This window comes from Phytophthora cinnamomi (assembly GCF_018691715.1).
Source record: "Phytophthora cinnamomi strain GKB4 chromosome Unknown Contig16, whole genome shotgun sequence".
Lineage (NCBI taxonomy): Eukaryota > Oomycota > Peronosporomycetes > Peronosporales > Peronosporaceae > Phytophthora > Phytophthora cinnamomi.
Window position 1 is genome coordinate 1,336,161 of NW_027150949.1, and position 19,555 is coordinate 1,355,715.

Genomic DNA, 19,555 nt, shown 5'->3' on the forward strand with positions numbered 1-19,555 from the left:
GCACGACACCTCCAGTCGCTTTGCCGATTGCAAAGGAAATAGATGAACGCGGCTTCGAATATCTGATTAGCGAATATTTTTTTTAAATAAATCGGACCCATCTGGTAAACAAAACAATGCTTAATTTTACCTTGATGTTGATTGGCCATAATACCCCTTGGTTTCTTTGAAATACCACGTTTTTTTAAAAAGAACGCTCTTGTGCGAGTGTCTGGGAATCGGGGGCAGGGTTCCGTTTTCAAAAAGGCGACCTACACGACTAGAAATAAATTCAAGACCAAATTGGCCATGTTCAAGTGGAACAGAGATGAACATAACAACACGAAAGTTTTCCTACCATTTTGTTATTTACTTCGCTGCAACTCATATTTTGGTTCAGTGGATATAGGGGAGCTTACTGCTTAGTTTACTGCTATCGGATCTTTCGGTGACAGACATGTTGGTGCTGCGATGTGTGGAGAGGTCCGTGGTCATGATTGGCAACGTATCCTGGAACTGCGCTGCCGATTGCTGCAAATTCTCCATGTCGAGTAGTCCTCGAGTAGCGATAAGCCGGAGAAGGTTTTCAAACACCTTGATGCACGCGTGGGGCGACGAGATCGACACCATCCCAACTTCTTGGCTAGGTTTTAGGCAGGATACAGTCCACGGCTCGTTCATCGGGTCGGCATCAATCCCTGCATTATACTGCAGAGCCTCCTCGAGCCACTGTGTTTTTCGTGTATTCAGGATCCGAAACAGCACAGCGCCCCAATCCCTTTTGGTCTTCGCTGCGTCTTTCACCTTATAATTCTTACCATTCGGTCGACTGCGCTTACAGAGCTCCCGGTACGCCTCGACAGCTATGCTCAGTGCCGACTGGAAAATTGGGCGCGAGAGAATGACGTCCAACAGCGCTTCGGAACTTAGGGACAATAAATCGCAGGCAGAAATCGTCTGGACTGTCGAAACACCGACAGAATAACCCAGCAAGCCTTGATCTCCAAAGTAGTCCCCCTTCTTGTAGTGCTGGTTGGGGTGTAGCGAGGTGTGCCCAGCGCTTGTGATGGACATGAGGTGGCCTTTGACGACAAAGTACATTTCTTTGGAGACGCTCCCTTCCACTAGCACGCACTCGTCACGAGGGTACCCTTCGTACTTGAGATGTTGTGCTATAGCTCGAGTAATAGCATCCACATCTCTATCGTGCGGGTGCGTGGTGGCAAATGGGCGGAACACGCTGTTAATGAAGACACGTAGTGGTAGATAGGCAATGTGCATGATAGACTCGGTGCGAATCACTTGCGGGATCTCGTCGAATATTGCCTGGTAGTTCACACCACGGTGCGAGCTCCAGAGTGAGGATAGAAACGCATGCGAGCGGGCTTGCAATTTCCCCGTAATATGCCACCGCTCCAGGTACAAGTCAACGGCGGAGTGGTTCTTTCGGAACTCCACTTCGTTGCTGATGTACGACACGTAGAGGTTGGCCATTTCGCCGATCATGTAAGCCATCGTCACAAGACCTACGAAGTCTACGAACAGCGTGAACGTGTACTCGCCATAAGTCGATGGCTCGAATACTTTTCCTTTCTTGATGAACACAGTGAACGCGAAAAATTGTCCACGAAGGAAACGCAGCATGAGCAGATCTAGCGACGGGTCTGCCCACGAGATTTCCATGACACCGCGAGGTGGAGACCAATCGTCCCAAGTAACATCCTCGTTCGCTGACGCGAGAGAAAAATAAATGCAAGCACACCAGTGCGTGAGAACAAAGAGCAAGATCCAAAGCGTACAGAGCCGATTCTTCTCGTACGCCACGCTGCGGCGGTTGATCTCCCTCATATAGTGCGGGAAGTTGACGAGTTTCAGGCATCGGTTCAGGCATAGGAGGGGAGACTGGTAAAAGTCCGAGAGGAAATGGTCGATCGGAATTGCTGAGATCACGTCGATCCACAAACGCTGCTTCTGGTACGCGTCGCGCTGTTTGTTCTCGTACAGCTCCATCGATTCGAGACCATCTTTTAAATTCCAGTGCACCCAGATATCCCACCCGAACAATACTTCGCACGTGAGCTCCACGACTCGCGAGGCGATAGGTATCGGGCTCAGACGTTCTAATGCGTCGTACGAATTGCGGTACGGGACTATGAGAGCCATGTAAATCGTGCCGAACGCGATGATTTTAAGCCATTGAACGTGAAATGGGCTCTGCGCTTCCGTGCACTGTAGCAGCATATCCACCCAAAGCACCGTGGTCTTCTGCCTCGTCATCTGTAGAGTTATAGGCGTATCGATTGATACAGACCGCTGCGCTTTATAGGACGAGAAAAAGGATCCAGCACTTTTCAGAGACGCTATACTACCCACAGGTCGATTTGATGACTTTCGTATCCCACGCGCGAGAGGAACGACCCGATCCGAGTAGCTACCAGCGGAGCTACTCGTTGACCGAGCCGTGGCTCCTACGTTTGTAGCATCTCCCAGAATGTCGGCGTGGTTGAGCATGCTTTTAGCGTTTTTCGCAGCGAAATCCATCTGCTCCTCCATGTACAAGTTGCGCAGATGCTGCTGCTCCTGTTGGAGGTTCACGATCTTGAGCACTTTTCGTTTCCAGTCGGGATACCGCTCAAACACCAGCTCAAGAGACTGTCGAGAAAGTTTATACAGTACACAAGATGTCTTGCATCGAGCATGAGCACTGCGAGGCTTGCTCGTGAACAGCGCGACCTCGCCGAAGTAGCTGCCACTTGTGAGTTCGTTCACCTTTTTCAGCTGGTTCTTGGCTTGCAGCTTAGACGGATCCAACGTGGTAAAGTATGTGTGGAATGATGACCGAGACGGCGGGGAGCCCAGTGCGTTCAGCTTGGCATCGTGAGATTGCCGGCGGTAAAGCGTCTCGAGAGGTACCAGAACCTCGATAATACCCGTGAAAACGAAGAACATGTCGCTCCCTTCTTCTCCTAGATGAAATACGTATTGGTTCTTCACTGTCAAGGCTTGGACGAATTGAGACACAAGCATCCGCGTCACGGACCCTTCCATTCCTGCAAGGAACCCGACCTTCGAGATCATCGGCTGGAGATGAACCAGCCGGATTTCAGTCAAGAGAGAAGGTGGGAGACAACGTTCCAAGAGGTATTCCTGCGTGATTGTGTGGTATCTCTGGAAGAAGAAGTAGGTCTTGAGCTGCTCTTCAATGGCCGGGGGTAGATGGAAATGGGCCAGTAGCAGCCGTAAGGAACTGAGCTTCCCGTTGAAGTCGCGCGAGTTGGCATCGATGAGCTCCACAACATCTGAAATATTCCCCACCACATATGCGAAGAGAAAAGCACCGGCCAAGAGCACGACGACAGTGAAGCAGCACTGTGCGGCGGTCTTAGGCAGTTCTCCAGCGTACGAATTTGACATCAGGCCGAATGACCAGAACAAGGACGCTGAGTACTGCAAGTGCACCTGTGCCGACTTCAGAGCCGCACCAGGCATCCACGAGCTCCCCTCTGAAGAAGCGGAATCGTTGAAATTGAACCAGACGCAACCAAATAAATGCATTAACATGAGCGACACCAGAACCACTTTGGCTAGTCGTAGTTGGAGCGTGCGGTTCAAGTGCTTGTTCTCTAGTACGGAAAACATTCTAGCTCCACGAACAAGACGCAGTAGCTTGTTGATGCTTAAGAGTTCGTAGCGTCTCGAGCCGAGCATCCAATTGATCACATAGAGGGGAATCAGCGCTAGGGCGTCGCAATAACACTCGTGAGAGCGAACGAACTTTTTGCGAATGACTCCAACGTCCATAATCTTGTTGCCGAAGTCGTAGTAGCCTAGACGCGAGCGGAAAAAGAAGTCGAGCATGAAGAAGATCTCAAAGAATACGGCGATAACCTCGGACCCGACAGCTTCGTATTTGCTGACCCCAGACGTGATGTTGTTGATCACTTTAAGATATAGCGCAATTGTCAAGAAAAACATCCAAAACTCCCAGATCTCAGCACTGCTTTCGTCAGGATCGAAGACGATGTCTTCGATCCCCAGATACCTCAGCACCTTCATTTCAACTGTGAGCTTCTGGTTAACGTCGGGCATGGGTCTCAGGGCCCCGCTAAACGAACGATCACGACTGCTGTAGTCTTGTTGAACTCGGACCAGCTTGGCACCCTCCAGTCGCTTTTCTAGAGCTCGCAGTGCCATAGAAAACGTGGGGAAGACCTTGTGCATCCCATTCAAATGATCTCGCGATACGAAAAGGAGAATGCAACCGCTTGCTGCCGTCACACGCTCAGCATAACTCACGGATGTTTCACTTAGATTTAAAGCAGCCGTTCCGATAAAGCCCCCCTTCTCAATCGTGCGAGGCATACCCCCATTCGCGATGATAATCAACTCGCCATCAAGCAGGAAGTACAACCCGCTAGCGTAGTCTCCCTGGCGATAGATGATCTCTCCTTGTCCATAAAGGATAAATCGTACGTTATCAATAAAAACTTGCTCCAGCGAGTCCAAAGCAGGTCGAACGTCTGCCAGCAGCGACAAAGTCCGTAGCGCTGGTTGGCACATACTTCGCACCACCGGTCGTTTGATAGCCTCAGGTAATTCATTCAGAAGATCACCAGCGATTGCACCGCGGTGCGATGACCACCAAAATTCTAAGAACGCCTTGACGCGCTGGTGGACCTCTGGAGGTGCAGCTCGGGAGTTGATAAAGCGCTGAACGCGAGTCCGTGTCGCTAGAAACTCCTTCTGTTCGAGTGCCGACGCGGTGATACGCTTTTGAACGTAGTCGACCATCACTGCCATCAAGAGGAATCCAAACACCATCAAAATCAGCGCCACGCAGTACTGAAACCCCGAAGACGGCTCTGCAGTTTTACCCAGCGTGGTAAGCATCGTAGCGCTGAAGTAAAGTGAGCGAGCATACTGCACGCCAGCTAATTCGCGGACTTCTGTTTCGGAGTAGGAAACATTAGTCAGCGTGCCTATGAATTTAACGGCACTACCGGAAGGCTCAACGTAGCTGCGTAGATCCAATTCACTTGTCGGCAGCCATGAACTTCCACCAAGGTTTTCACTACCGAAACCCTCGAGATACGTGACGCTGAAGTACACGCATGCCACGAGATGCAAAACCAGCACGTACACTGCTCCCGCCACTATAGTACAGCAGGTTCTGTTGATTCGGAAGGAGGCTTCCCATTCCCTCCGGTGTCCCCTAATGCGCCAGATCCGTAGAAGCCGCGGGAGCCGAAACAAGGCGGGGTGGGCTGATAGTAGAGAACCAGCACCAACTGGAACCAACAGTCCATACGGTAGCATGCACAGCAAGTCGGCCGTGAACGATCCGCGCAAATATTTTTTCGCGATCAGGGATGGCTGAACGACTTTTTTGCGGTTTGCCATGAATGTCAAGTGGAAATTCAGGTAGATGTCAATTCCCAGCAGAATATCCAGAATGACATAGGTTGCTTGCACACTGTTAGTGCTCGGACAGTCCAGTATGGGGAACGCGAGAAGTAGCGGCACGACGCACCAGTTTGCGATCAAGTGGGCTTGGAGCATGACGAGCCAATACTTTCGCCACGGAGAGGTGTGGTCGATCACGCGGTGCAGCAACAACCGGAACAGGAAACTAGTTGCGTCTCCTCCTACTTGCTGAGATCCTCGCCTCTGGGACAAATTGTCATAGAACCCTTTCATGTTGTCGGGGCGTGTGCCGACAGAGCTTTTCATACTTGTTCTGTGCTGTGTCCACCAACCCACACCCGACGACACTCGTCGCGCGTACGCTGACTGACTACGCACCAGCTTCCCTGACGACTTCTTCACTATCACTGTAGGTGGCAACTTGATCGGTGTTGGGCTGAAATTAATGGCGCGGTTCTCGTTCATCGAGATATTTCCTCCATCGTATTCGGAATGGCGTGAGGCTGACAGTACTAGGGTCGATTTGCTGCGCTTTATCGACGCTCTTGCTACGATTCTCGCTCGATCTCGCAGCGACGTCCTCTTCCTTTTCGCAGGCGGCTTCGTAGTCAGCTGGAACAGAGTTGTGAGCATGTATTCCTCTCCTCCTCCACGAGATTTCTGCTTCTGTCGCGCTTCGCGCTCATCAATCATCTCGTCTATCGTCGACGCAATTTGCGACGCATAGTCCGGGTAACCTTCCAGCACACGCTCCGTGTGGAAACGCGAGAGCCGATAAAGCGTGCAGTACGATGCAGTTACCACTGCAGCGGACCGAGGCTGCTCGGAAAACACTGAGACCTCGCCGAAAAAATTCCCCTGGCGGAGTTCGCGCACCTTTACTCCGTTTACCAGAATGTGCAGCACTCCGGAGTTGACTACGTACATATAATCTCCCTTGTCACCAACTTCGAAGAGCGTAACGTGCGCCGGGAAGCTGGTCATTTCCAGCAAACTCGTGAGCGCCACGATAAACTGCTGGTTGCAGCCACGGAAGAGCGGGATGCGGCCAACCATGTCTTTCAGCAACTCCACCTGGATGTCCTTGGTGATCGACGGACACAGCAACTTCACTACCTCGCGATCACTCGACTCAGCATCAGTGTAGTGGCGCTTTAAGTACTCAACAGCTTGAATCTGCAGCGATTCTGGGACACGATGAAACGTGAGTAGATGTCTTAGTTGGTTGATTCGAGCCTGCGCCAGTTCGGTCTGGTTGCTCTCGGACTTGGACAGCATGAACAGCGTCGAGCAAGCGTAAACAAAGAGCACAAAACCCAGCAACACCACGGCCAGAGTGAATACGAACTCGGGGACAAAGCGAGGCAAATCCCCCTCAAACCCGCCGGTGAGTAGCCCTACGCTCCAGAAGAGCGCTTGCACGTACTGTGTGGCCAGAGGTTCGTTTTCAACCGACGAAGCTGGTAACCAAGCGTCCAAATTCTGGGTCGTGCCGAACGCGAAGCGACCACAGGCCACTACATGCGCCACCACCGTCGTGACCACCAATACTTTGAACAACTTGAGCGACCGGAAGTGTTTGGCATAGACGTCGTCCAGGTTGTCCAGGTAGCCTGGAACGCGCCAGCAGCGCAGGATTTTGTTTGCTTCCAGCCACCCTGGCCAACCAACTGCACCGGAAGATGCCCAGGAGACTTTGCTAAAGGGTAAAATGATTGATAGCGGTAAAATGGCGAGCACGTCGAGCAGAAACTCGAACGACTTGAGGTACTTGGCCCTCGCTTTGCGTTTGTCGAGGTGGATGTTACCAGCCTCGTAAAACCCAGTGTTGAGCTTCACGTAAAAGTCGGCAAGGAAGAGAGCTTCCGCCGCGTAAAACGCCTGAAAGGCCTTTGTCGACGCTGGGAGAGCGGCGGTGGCGGCAAACGTCACCGCGAACGGAAGCAAGAAGGCTTCGTACATCAAGCAGCCGAACAAAAGTTGGTGCCAGATTTTGAGCAGCATCGAGTGCGGGTCGAAAGCGTTGCGAAGGTCCCCGATGTAGCCGTAGAAGCTCCCATTGCCGCTCTCCTCGTGCACTAACCCCCGACGACGAGGTCGAGTCCTCATTGCGCTGTTTGGTCCCTCGCTCTACCAGCCTGCAGAAAAAAATCTGCCGTCGGGAACCAACGGTCGGGCTCATTATTGAAACAGTTTCTGCGCGAGATGCCGAATTTTTTTTTCTGTGGCGTTAGAGGGCAACCGGGTTTACTACTACTTGACGCCCCAAAGCAATATCTACCGCAGGTTCTTAAGGAGCAGCAGCAATAGGGTCCTTCGTGTGTCGAAACTTCCAAAGTCTTTGTTATCAGCTCTTGAACCTGCGTTCAAGTCGAAAAGTGACATCTTTGCTAAGCGACTACGTATCCTGGACAAGTTCCCGCGACAAGTACAGGACACTGGTGGACTGGGGGTACCTGCATGGGCACGTTTGACTCGAAATTAGATTTCCTTCGGACGAACAGATCGCGCGTATTCTGAACAAGGCGGTGCAGCTCTCCACTTGTCAACGGAGAGCTTCAACTTGGCGTTCACATGCTTATTTGATGTCACTTCACCCTGCTCTTCATAGTCCTCGCTCTATTGGCATGCGTTACGGCCGGTACGGGGGGCTAGCTATTCGCTCCAGACTGTCGGAGCGGACAGTGCTTTTGACGTTTTCTAGCAAAACTAAAAGTTTAGTTAAGTTGCTCAAACCGAATCCGCAGAAACCTGCAAACAAGCTTGTCAAGAAGTTTAAGGTAGGCGAAGTCGACTCCCAAGCTTTTGGAGAGCTCAAAATTTCAAAGCTGGGCTGGTGCGGTGGTGAAAGCGAACAAGAAGAAGCCGATGATGTCGACGTTGACCAACAACTACGGAGACGACCGTCTGACGACGATGCTCAATGCGACGAAGGGAGTACATCGTTTGGAGCCAGCAGACGACGTGTTCAAGCTGCTGCAATTGAACAAGAAAAGTGGGGATGTCATGAATAAACTGAATGCCAAGGAATCCGACGATCTCAGAGCCATCACCGTGATGGTCAAGGATTACGAAGTGCTGGACCTGGCAAAGACGTTTGCTTCAGTCGCAAAAAAACTCTAAAGTGTCGAAGGTCAGAACTCTCGCCAACGATTTACAGGCATTGCAGTTCAAGAAATGGAAAAACGACGGACTCACGCCTAATGTTATCGCGCGCACATTTATGGATCGCGAGTTGATTATGAAAGAACCCCCGAAAGTTTTGACAGCCTATCACACGATTTACTACAGGTAGTCACTGGTCTGTTGAACACAGAATCAGTGCTACTTATATCGTGGTCACTTGAAAAAATATTGGAACGCAATGGTGCAGTAGTCTGGGGTTGTGCTTGCATGCTTCTCTACGACGTTGTGAGCTGCAACTTAGTGTTCGCACAAACATAAAACGCTAGTTTTGGAAACTGTTTGGCACTGTACAGCAAAAACTACTACTACTAACGTGTTGGTGGAGTTAGATGAATTTATCCTGAAGCTCGCTCTGGCTTCAACAACCTTTGCGAGCTCATTTTTTATCAGTTTCTAGATGGATACCTCTGGTAGCTGTGTGCAGCGTCCTCCATGAAGACGGATTTCTATGAGCGAAGGAGTGGCGAACTCATAGCTGATTTGGAGGCTTTGGTCGGTGCAAACAGCCTAATACGTAGAGTTATGATGATGATTTACGTGTTCGCGTAACCAGTTACACTGCACCTGGACTCTGTACGCAGTGTTAGTGTATGGTAAAATTTACAAACGTGTCTGCGGATATATGATATGTAGTCCTAGACCTCTCAGTTGCTTGTGCAGAAGTTCGTGTCGCTGCAGGTAGAAATTCCATTTTTTATAGCTTGAATGCGAACAACTTGCGGCTCCAGCACAGGCTGTTTCTTCCATTTCTTCCAGCGCTGGACAGACGACCGTTCCCACCATTCTTGAATTTGGCTCATCGGAGACAAGTAAACGAATAACAGACCTCGCTATCGTCTCTACTTCGAATGGTCGGTGATCTGTCGACGGTCATCATCCCCCTGACAGGTGGATTGGTGATAGTCTCCGCTATCATCATCCTTCTATCCACTACAACGCTAAAGCCCGAGAGCTTATTCCATTGGTCTTCTCGTATGCCCTACCTGCCGTCGCTCATACCGATCGTTGGGAACACGCTGGCGCTGGCAAGAAATATGGGTCGCTACCATGAGTGGCTGGCTGAGAACTCGCTGGGCCGCGATGGCAAGCCGTTTGTGCTGCATCTCCTCGGCAAAAACGACGTGATGTACACCGCGCGACCCGAACACTTCGAGGAAGTTTTGAAGACGCAGAGCGGCAACTTCATCAAGAGTGACAGTGTCCGCGACATCTTCGACGACGTCCTGGGCGAATCTGCCGTGCTTCTCAACGGAGACAAATGGCTTTTCCACCGTAAAATCTTCGCGAATCTCATCACCACACGAGCGTTGCGCGAGTACATGACCCCAGTCATCCAGGAGAAGACACTGCTGCTGCAACACATTTTAAAGGAGAAGAGCAAGGAGCAGCAGCCGTTCGACATGTACAAGCTCATGAGGCAGTTCACTCTCGAAACGATCACCGAGATCGGCTTCGGCTGCAACTTGGAGCTGCTAACCACCGACAAGGAGCACCCGTTTGAGGTCGCCTTCGACGACGCGAACCGGATCTCGAGCGAGCGCTTCACGAAGCCGACGTGGCTCTGGAAGTTCCAGCGGTTCCTAAACATCGGAAGCGAGCGGCGTCTGCGCGAGGCTATCGACATAATTGACAAGCTCACCGTGAACTTGATCATGGATGCGATGCAACAAACGAAGAATGCTAACCCCGACGAAGCAGAAGAGCGCCAAACACACAAGAACCTCATGACCATTCTCGTAACCAGGCCAGAGGAGATTACACCCACTCAAGTCCGTGACATTGTGCTGACGAGCCTCGAAGCAGGGAGGAACACGACCTCCGACACTTTGGCCTGGTTCTTCCACTCGCTGAGTCACCACCCGCAAGTCGAGAAGAAACTCCGCTCTGAAATCCTCACAAAACTACCAAAATTCGCAGAATCCGATCGCTACGTGCCCTCGTACGAAGAAATGCAAGATCTACCGTACCTGGAGGCCACCATCCGAGAGGTTTTCCGCCTACACCCAACCGTTCCCAGCATCCCTTACCACTGCCATAAAGACACGGTCTTGCAGGATGGAACTTTCATTTCAGCCGGCACAGACGTGTTCCTGCACCTCTATTCTGCGGGGCGTTTAACCAGTGTGTGGGGGTCTAATGCTGGGGATTTCATCCCGGAGAGATTCATCGACGAGCAAACTGGAAATTTGATTCCGGCCAAGTACTCGTCCTTCAGTAGCGGGCCAAGAGTTTGCGTCGGTCGGAACCTGGCGATGTTGGAACTGAAGATCGCGATTGCGACTATGATGAGCAGATTTCATCTGACCGAAGAACCGGGGCAGGAAGTTCGCTCCATTCTGGACCTCTCATTGACCATGAAGAACCCTCTCATGATGCGCGTTGAGACTATCAATTGCTGATACCATGGTGCACTTCAATCTCTTTTAAGGTAATGTACCAGAACACTGCACTTTGCTCTATGCACCTTGAAGTAAAAGTTCTCCGCCAATCGCGTGTTTTTCATCATCCTTTCGTCCAATCAGAAGCTGCGAGGTGATGGGCAGACGCCATGATGGGTACACAAATCACAAATATCGAAGCCTCTTTTTTATCGACTGGCTCCCCGTTTGCCATTCGCGGATTCGCTTCAAGCCCCTCAAACGCCTCTCGGTATTTAGCACCACTTATCCCCCTTTCTCTCTGTTGCCTCGGTGTGTGTTGCACTGACACTCAATCAGCGAGGGGTGCCGACTGCCAGCCACGGGCCAGTTCCGTGCGCTGGTCGGCTGAGATGATACCCTTAGAACCTGATCCGGTTCATACCGGCGGAGGGACTGCTGCTCTTGTCTGTGTTGTTGACCACTATGCATTTGCCTCTTGTTGCCGTCCCCTGTCTCTCTAACCCAGAGAGTCTCTCAGATCAACTAAGGTGTTAACACTAGCCTAAACTCGCGTGCCAATTATTCTCCTAACCATTCCACTCCGTTTATGCAGGAATGCTCGCCAGCGGAGTGACCTACGGCGTCATGATCGCCACGCTGGTGGCCGTGGCCGCCTACGCCATCATCGTGAGCCGCCGCATGGAGGTCAACTCGGTCAAGAACTTCGTCAGGTACGCAACACCTTTAACAAAAGCAAAAAAAACACAAAAACAAAACAATCTTTTTATGCCAATTATATCTAAATCAATTTCGTCCTTGCCAATAATATTGTCATAAATAGCGCCAAGAACTCCACCACCGCTCTCCGTCTCGCCTGGTGCTTCTTCTCAGCTGGAATGGGCTCGTGGACCCTTTTCTCCTTCCCGGAGATCGGGGTGGACGCAGGGTCCTGGGGGGTCATCGGTTACACGCTCTCGGGGGTGTGTGGCATGCTGGTGCTGGCAATTGTGGGCCCGTACACCCGGTCGGCAATGGGGGAGAACGTCACCATGACGGACGTCGTGGCGCAGAGATTCGGCTACATCATGCAGGTTTACATCGGTCTCATCTCGGTCTTCTACCAATTCATCTCCTTGGCCTCGGAGTTGACGTGTGTGGCCCAACTGACCACCATGTTGTCGCCAAACGCCCACCCGCTCATCCCCATCTTGGTGGTGGTCTTCCTCACCAACTTGTACCTTTTGATCGGCGGGCTGCGCGCCAGTTTGGCCACGGATGTGTGGCAGGGCATCGGGGTCGTCTCGTTGCTGGCGGTGGTGTGCATCGCCATGTGCTTCCACGTGTCCATCCCGGCAGGCGCGTGGTCGAGAACCAACGTCGCGGCCTTCACGGTGGAAGGCTTCGAGACGCTCGTGACGCTCGTGATCGCCGTGACAGCGTCCAACTTGTTCTTCACGGGCTTCTGGCAGCGCGTGTACGCTGCGTATGATGACCACACGCTGCGCAAGGCGGCGTTCCTGGCGTGCGGGATCATCATCCCATTCACGGTGGCGCTGGCGCTGGCCGGCATGGTGTCGTACCTGGCGTACCCGGATGGAGACCTGTTCTTCGCGATCCTGATCGATATGGGGCGTGGGTGGGAGGTGCTGATTGTCATCGTCATTGCGATGCTGGCGAGCGGCGTGTCGGATTCGATCCAGATTGGGATTGCTGCCGAGTTGACCACGTGCTTCCCCAAGCTGTCGCTGCTGTACGCGCGTATCGTTGTTGGTCAGTTTTGGTTTTGTGTGGTTATGTAGGTGGCTGGTGGGGTCTCTGACTTTAAACTCTGATTAACATTTTGCAGCGCTGCTTAACGTGCCGGCCATCGTCATCGGATACCAGCAGTACAACATCCTGAACCTCTTCTTGATCGCCGATCTGCTGTGCACGGCCGCGGTTGGTCCCATGCTGCTTGGTGTGTGGAAGCGAGCGACTCGTACGGGAGCGTTGGCTGGCAGTGCCGCTGGGTTGATCACCATCTTCATCTGCGGCGTTATCGCGCAGGGCAAATTCGTCGGCGGCTTCAACTGGTTCATCCTGCCCGAGGGTCTCTACTCGCAGAACAGCATGATCACCTTCATCGTGACGCTCATCATCCCGCCCGTCGTGACTGTGGCTGTGTCGCTCATGACTCCCAAGAGCGACAACCCGACGACCGATGGCAGCTACCTGCTCCAGCACTCCCCCATCCAAGTGGCCAAGGACTAAGGGGGCGTCAACCATCCGCTCAAATGAGCTTGATCGTTCTTCCTATCAGTTTCAGGTTCGTGCTGAAGCTCTGCTGTGCATTTGCTATCAAATGAACACTTTGAATTCGCTTTTGTTTTCAAGGTTTTACATTTGTTCTCTATTCCTCAAAGCTAGCATTGTTCTCCAGGAGCAGACGAACCACAGCGTTGTGACCGCTCTGCGTCGCAAACAGCAGTGGCGTCCAGCCTTTTGCGTTTGCCAAGTTCACCGCGGCGCCTTGTTCGATCAGCACGCTGACAACGTCGAGGTGGCCTTCAAACGCAGCTTTGCAGAGTGCCGTCTCTCCTGTCCTGGTTGGTGCGTTGACATTCGCTCCTCCCTCCAGCAGAAGCCGCGCCACGTCGGAGTGCCCTTCTCGAGCGGCATACAGCAGTGGCGTCCAGCGTTCTTCATCCCCGGTATCAACAGGAGCGCCGTACGCCAACAGCAGAGATACGATGTCCAGATACCCATTCTGTGCTGCTTTGTGCAGGGCTGTCTCGCCGCCATTTGCTTGGGCATTGACGTTGGCCCCGCGCTGCAAGAGAAGACGAACCACCGCTTCGTGCCCCGCCTGAGCTGCCAAGATCAACGTGGTGGCGTTGTCATCGTCGGGTTTATCCACGCCTGCGCCATGGAGAACCAAGAGGCGAACGACACCCGCGTGTCCTTTATACGCTGCCTCGTGTAACGGGGTCACGGATAAATTACTCTGTGCGTCGACCTGTGCGTCAGCGTTGAGAAGGAACCGCACAACGTCTTCGTGTCCAGCCCGAGCAGCTAGCAGCAGCGCGGTGCATCCGTTCTTGTCGCGGACTTCGATGCGGTAGTCTTTCTCCAACGCAGTTCGAACGTCATCGACTTTTCCTTTGGACGCGGCATCCAGGAATGCTGCTGCGTTTTCCCGACGCTCACGTTGGTAGGCGCGGATGAGGGCGAGGACGCGATTTCGACCGCTTTTCTCGGCGACGTTGAGAACAGTTTGGCCCGCTTCATCCTGCAGAGTTGTGTCTGCTTTATATTCTAAGAGCAGGGACACGACGTGCTCGTGACCGTGATCGGCCGCGTGAAATAGTGGAGGCCACCCCTTTCCGTCCGCAAGATCAATTGAAGCACCTTCATCTAGTAGAATCTTGGCGATATCCGCGTGACCCATTTGTGCTGCAAAGATTAATGCTGTTAGACCGGCGTTAGTCGGTGCGTCGAGGTTGAGCTCAGCATCCTCGTCACGGTCTGAATCGCTCTCGAAGGCGCTTGATGGATCGAGTGTATCCCCCGAATCAAGCTCATCCATGCGTTTAGTCTCCTTTGCGTGAGCTATGAGAGCTTGAACTACGCTTTCATGGCAGTTCTGGACCGATTTGATCAACGCTGACTCGCCTTCAGTGTTCGTTAAATTGATATCGGCCCCACAGTCAAGCAGTAGACTCACTATCCCGTCACTTCCGGTTGCAGCTGCATACATCAGCGGCGTGCATCCTCTCACATCGGCCAAGTCTGCCTTTGCGTCGCAGTCAAGGAACGTGCAGGCGATTCCGGATTGATTTTTCTCCGAGGCGATGCTCAGTGCTGTCCTTCCCAGAGTATTTTGCGCGTTCACGTCTGCAATGTTTTCCAGCATCAACTTGACGATCTCTTCGTGGTTGTTGATGACAGCTACCAACAGTGGCGTGTTTCCATTCTCATCTCTCATTTCAATATTTGCGTGAAGTTTTACTGCTGCCTCCACCATCTTCGCGTCTCCTGCAGCCGCATTCTTCAACAAAGATGACTTTATCTCCTCACGTTCACGTTGTGTATCTTCCAGGAGAACTGCGATATCGGACTTCTTGTGCTGCTTGGCGTAGTCTAAAGCCGAGCTTCCTTCACTGCATAGTAAACCAATATCTGCGATTTCGTCGAGGAGAACGTGAACAGCATCGATGTGGCCTGCAATAGCGGCATGTACGAGAGCGGATTTACCAGCGTTGTCTTGCACATCAATATTCGCCCCGTGTGCGATGAGCAATTTCATGATATCGCAAAAATTACTGCCAGCTGCAACAGTGAGCGGACTCTCGCCGCAAGCGTTCACGAGGTTGGTGTCAGCATACCATTCCAACAGAATCTGCACCATTTCTTCATTTCCCAGTGTCGTTGCTTGCATCAAAGGTGTTGCCTTCGCTTCATTAGCTAAATCTACCGCCGCTCCCCGTTCAAGAAGTAAAGATGCCGTAGCAGAATCGTCTTTATTCACGGCTTGCAGCAACGCAGTCTCGGCCCGCATGTTCTCAGCGTCAATATCGGCCCCTCGATCAAGCAGGAGGCAAATGGTGTCGGTGAATTCGCCTCTGACAGCGTGCATCAATGGGGTATCACCAAGGTCATCTTTACAGTCGATTTGAGCCCCATGATCCAGCACTGTAGATGTGACTACGCGGTGGTTATTCGTCACAGCGTAGATCAAAGCGGTCCATCCGTCTGTATTGCCTGTTTCAATGTTAGCATGTCGATCAAGTAGTAGTCGAACTGCTTCATCATGACCTAGCTCGGCTGCTCGCATCAATGGCGTTGCTCCCTTTTTGCTTGGCAAGTCGATAGATGCCCCGTGATCTAGCAGAATTGAAACACACTCATGTGATGATACGGCGTGGAAGAGTGCTGTATCTCCGTTCAAGTCTTGAGCGTTGACATCTACTTTACCCTTTAGAAGTAAGCACATGACTTCGTAGTGGCCACCTTTTGCGGCAAACATGAGAGGTGTAGTTTGGTTCCGGTTAGCACTATTCACCGACGCACCATGTTGGACTAGAAGTTTTGTCACCTCTGCACTGCCGTTTCGGGCAGCCATGACCAGAGGCGTTTGTCCAGCATCATTCGGAACTTCACAATGTGCCCCATGCTCTAACAGGAACTGCACGACACTGTAATGACCTGCTTTCACTGCGTATAGCAAAGGTGTCCAGCCTGTAGAATCGACTAAATTGACATTGGCATCGCTGCTAATCAACACTTGAACTAGTCGCAGGTAGCCTTCTTGAGCAGCGATACTTAGTGGTGTACGTCCCACAACGTTCTTTGAGTTAGTGTTGGCCTTGTTATCCAGGATCAGCCGTACGATTTCCTCGTGGTTCTCCATAACAGCGAGCAGAAGCGGGGTCCGTTGGTTGGTGTCGACGCAGTCGAGGCTCCCACCCCTTCTGAGCGCAATTCTTACTTCCTCCACATTTCCCTGTAGACATGCACTCAAAAGTTGCATATTGATGGCCGATCGCTCTTGATAGCGCTCCTCTAAAAGCGCAATTACTTCCATTTTATTGTTTAGACGAGCCCAGCCTTGAGCTGTTCGAGAATCATTCGATCTCAGATCCATGTCGGCATTATGAGCAAGTAAAAGACGTACGGCATCGATATGCCCCATGGTGGCAGCATGCATGAGAGCCGTTTTCCCGGTGTTGTCTTGAATATCGATCACAGCTCCATGCGTAAGAAGTAATGCGACAGCATCACATAAGTTGGCTGCTGCGGCCAGCATGAGGGTCGTTTTCCCGCTCTCGTCTTGTGCGTTTACATTTGCCTTCCATTTCAGTAGTAACAGAGCCATCTCCTCGCTGTCTTCGAGCATAGCAACCATGAATGGCGTTCGCTGCCTGCTATCTGTCGTGTCTATAGCAGCACCGAGCTCAAGTAGCAGGGAGGCCACCCCAGTGGCGCCTTTACCTACACTTAGGCGTAGTGCTGTTTGCCCCAACAAGTTTGTCGCGTTAATGCCTGCGCCCCGCTCGATTAGTAGACGGATCATGTCCGTTTTACCGTTCTTGGTAGCTAGCATCAGTGGGGTTTCCTTGCACATGTTAACCCCGTTGATGTTTGCCCCACGATCAATCAGCAGTGAAGCGACTGCACAGTTGCCGGAGTGTGCTGCATTCATTAGCACTGTCCAACCACACGAATCCAAAACATCCATATCTGCTCCCCGGTCAAGCAAAAGACGTGCCATTTCTTCAGTCCCTGAAATCGCGGTTCTCGTCAACGGTGTCTCCTTTACAGCATTAGCTAAATCGATAGGTGCACCGTGATCGAGTAGCAACGTTGTCATACCACAGTGATTTTGCAGTACTGCATGGTGAAGAGCGGAGTTCCCTCCTTTGTCCTGAGAATTTACTTGAGCGCCATGCTTCAAGAGATAACGTAATACCTCTTCATCGGAATGGTACCTAGCAGCAGCTCGCATGAGAGCTGTCTTTCCGCATGTATCTTGAAATTCGATATTGCTTGCCTTCAGTAGCGCTTCCTTCACGCTATTCAAGTCACCGCGACTCGAGGTTATCAACAGCGTCGCGCCGGATTCTTGCATACGTTTGTACTCGATCAAGTGATCGACAACGTTTTGCTTCCCTTTCGCCTCGGCAATTTGCAACGCTGTCTGTCCATCCTTATTTTCCAGGTCAATATCTGCGTGGTGGCTCAGCAATAGCCGTACAATATCAACGTGGCCATGGAACGCAGCCCACATTAGCGAAGTCATCCTGTGGCTATCTGCCAAATCTACCGCAGCACGAGCACTCAACAAAGTATCCGCCACATCATACTTGCCATGGATTACAGCGCTCATTAGCGCTGTTTGTCCAGTCGCGTCGTGTTTGTCAACACTCGCGCTGTGATGAAGAAGCAGTCGCGTGATCGAGTCATTGCGTCTCGCAGCTCTGATCAGCGGCGTCACTCCGGCATTGTTCCCTAAATCGACCTTCGACCCATGATCCAGTAAAGTTTCACCATATCGTCGTCTCCAAGTGAAATTGCTGACAGCAATGGGGTCGTTCCCTCCTTGTCAGGAATATCTCTCCCTGCTCCATGTCCCAGTAACATCCGAGCAGCATCGATATCATCACGAAGAACTGCCTGCATAAGTGCCGTCCTCCCTTCTCCATTCGAGGCATCAATATCCCCGTTGCCGGACAGTAGAAGCAACAGCATCGTGGAACTCCATCCTCTAGCAGCAAGCAGCACAGCAGAAGCACCGTTTACATCAAAAACGTTCACTTCAGCACCACTGTCCAACAACTTTTGCACCATCTTCTCATTTCCTTGTTCTGATGAAAGCATCAGAGTCGTGCGGCCATCCTCTCTCGCAGCATTTACATCAGCCTTGCAGTCTAGAAGAAGTTGGACAACGTCGGAATGCCCATCTGCTGCAGCTAACAGCAGTGGTGTATTTCCACGATCATCACGAATATCCACGTTCTTTTCCTTCTTCAGTGCAGCGCGAATTCGCTCCACGTCACCTTGTTTAGCAGCGTCTAGCAGCTCGAGCTGGAGCGATCGTTGATAATCTGTGATAAGTGCAACAATTGCAGGGTTTTTCTTCTCGGCATAGTCCAGTGCTGTCATTCCGTCTAGATCGTGTTTGTCACTATCTGCCCCCTGTTCTAGTAGCAGCCGTACCATTTCAAGTTGACCGTTGCAAACAGCATGCATCAGAGCTGTAATACCGCGCTGGTCCGGTAAATCTATAGCGGCTCCGCTGCTTGCGAGAATCTGGACAATCTCCATTTTGCCAAATAATACAGATAGGGTAAGTGGCGTTTGTCCTTCCAGATTGTAAACGTCAGGATTCGCGTTGTGTTCGAGAAGAACGCAAGCTGTATCCGCTTGCCCACCAGCACATGCATGCAGCAACGGCGTTCGCTGTTCGGCATCAGGAAGATCAATCTTGGCGCCGCCAGCCAGCAAAATCTTCACAATGTCGAGGATGCCACGGGATGAAGCGAGGGAAAGCGCAGTCTGCCCCCGCGTGTTGCGCATATCAATGTTTGCTCTGTGTTTAAGTAGCATACGCACCACATCTCCGTGGCCTGCAGCCGCAGCATACAACAGTGACCCTAATTGTTTTCGATTCGTGAATTCTGTCTTGGCTCCATGCTCCAGCAAGATGCGCACTATATCAACTTTGCCACGCGCTGAAGCCACGCACAAGGGCGTCGGGCGGGATCCGTTGTGGATATCGGGGAAGGCTTTGTGATTTAGTAGCAACTGAACAACTTCTGTGTGGCTGCAATTGACTGCGTGCCATAACGGTGTCAATTTTTCTTCATCTGCTACGTCAACAGGAGCTCCAACTTCGAGTAAAATACGCACAACTCTACGTCTACCTAGAGCTGCTGCTACACACAAAGCTGGCTGTCCTGCTTTGTTTTGATCATTGATATCTGCCCCATGAGAGGCCAGGATACGAACCACATCCTCGTGCCCTTTTGCCACAGCGATATGAATCAGCGAGTTGTCATCAGCATCCTTTTTCTCGATATCATTGCCACTATCGAGAGCAGCTTTCACCGCGTTTGCATCACCCTTTA

General features: G+C 51.8%; 4 protein-coding genes across 4 annotated transcripts; 3 read left to right on the top strand and 1 right to left on the bottom strand.

Annotated features, from left to right (window-relative positions):
• Positions 1-375: 375 nt before the first annotated feature.
• IUM83_02503 (Voltage-gated Ion Channel (VIC) Superfamily) lies at positions 376-7,512 on the bottom strand (the record flags this gene model as incomplete). The annotated part of the gene is made up of 1 exon (XM_067926428.1): positions 376-7,512. One exon carries the CDS (start codon positions 7,510-7,512, stop codon positions 376-378), a length of 7,137 nt encoding a protein of 2,378 aa, XP_067796425.1.
• Positions 7,513-8,271: 759 nt separating this feature from the next.
• Positions 8,272-8,526, top strand: IUM83_02504 (uncharacterized protein; the record flags this gene model as incomplete). Its single annotated transcript, XM_067926429.1, has 1 exon — positions 8,272-8,526. The coding sequence occupies one exon, from the start codon at positions 8,272-8,274 to the stop codon at positions 8,524-8,526; it is 255 nt and encodes an 84-aa protein (XP_067796679.1).
• Positions 8,527-9,563: 1,037 nt separating this feature from the next.
• IUM83_02505 (Cytochrome P450 86A2) lies at positions 9,564-10,988 on the top strand (the record flags this gene model as incomplete). Its single annotated transcript, XM_067926430.1, has 1 exon — positions 9,564-10,988. One exon carries the CDS (start codon positions 9,564-9,566, stop codon positions 10,986-10,988), a length of 1,425 nt encoding a protein of 474 aa, XP_067796678.1.
• A 576-nt stretch (positions 10,989-11,564) lies between these two features.
• On the top strand, positions 11,565-13,199 carry IUM83_02506 (Extracellular signal-regulated kinase 1; the record flags this gene model as incomplete). Its single annotated transcript, XM_067926431.1, has 3 exons — positions 11,565-11,680; positions 11,791-12,719; positions 12,796-13,199. 3 exons carry the CDS (start codon positions 11,565-11,567, stop codon positions 13,197-13,199), a joined length of 1,449 nt encoding a protein of 482 aa, XP_067796424.1.
• Between the last annotated feature and the right edge of the window lie 6,356 nt (positions 13,200-19,555).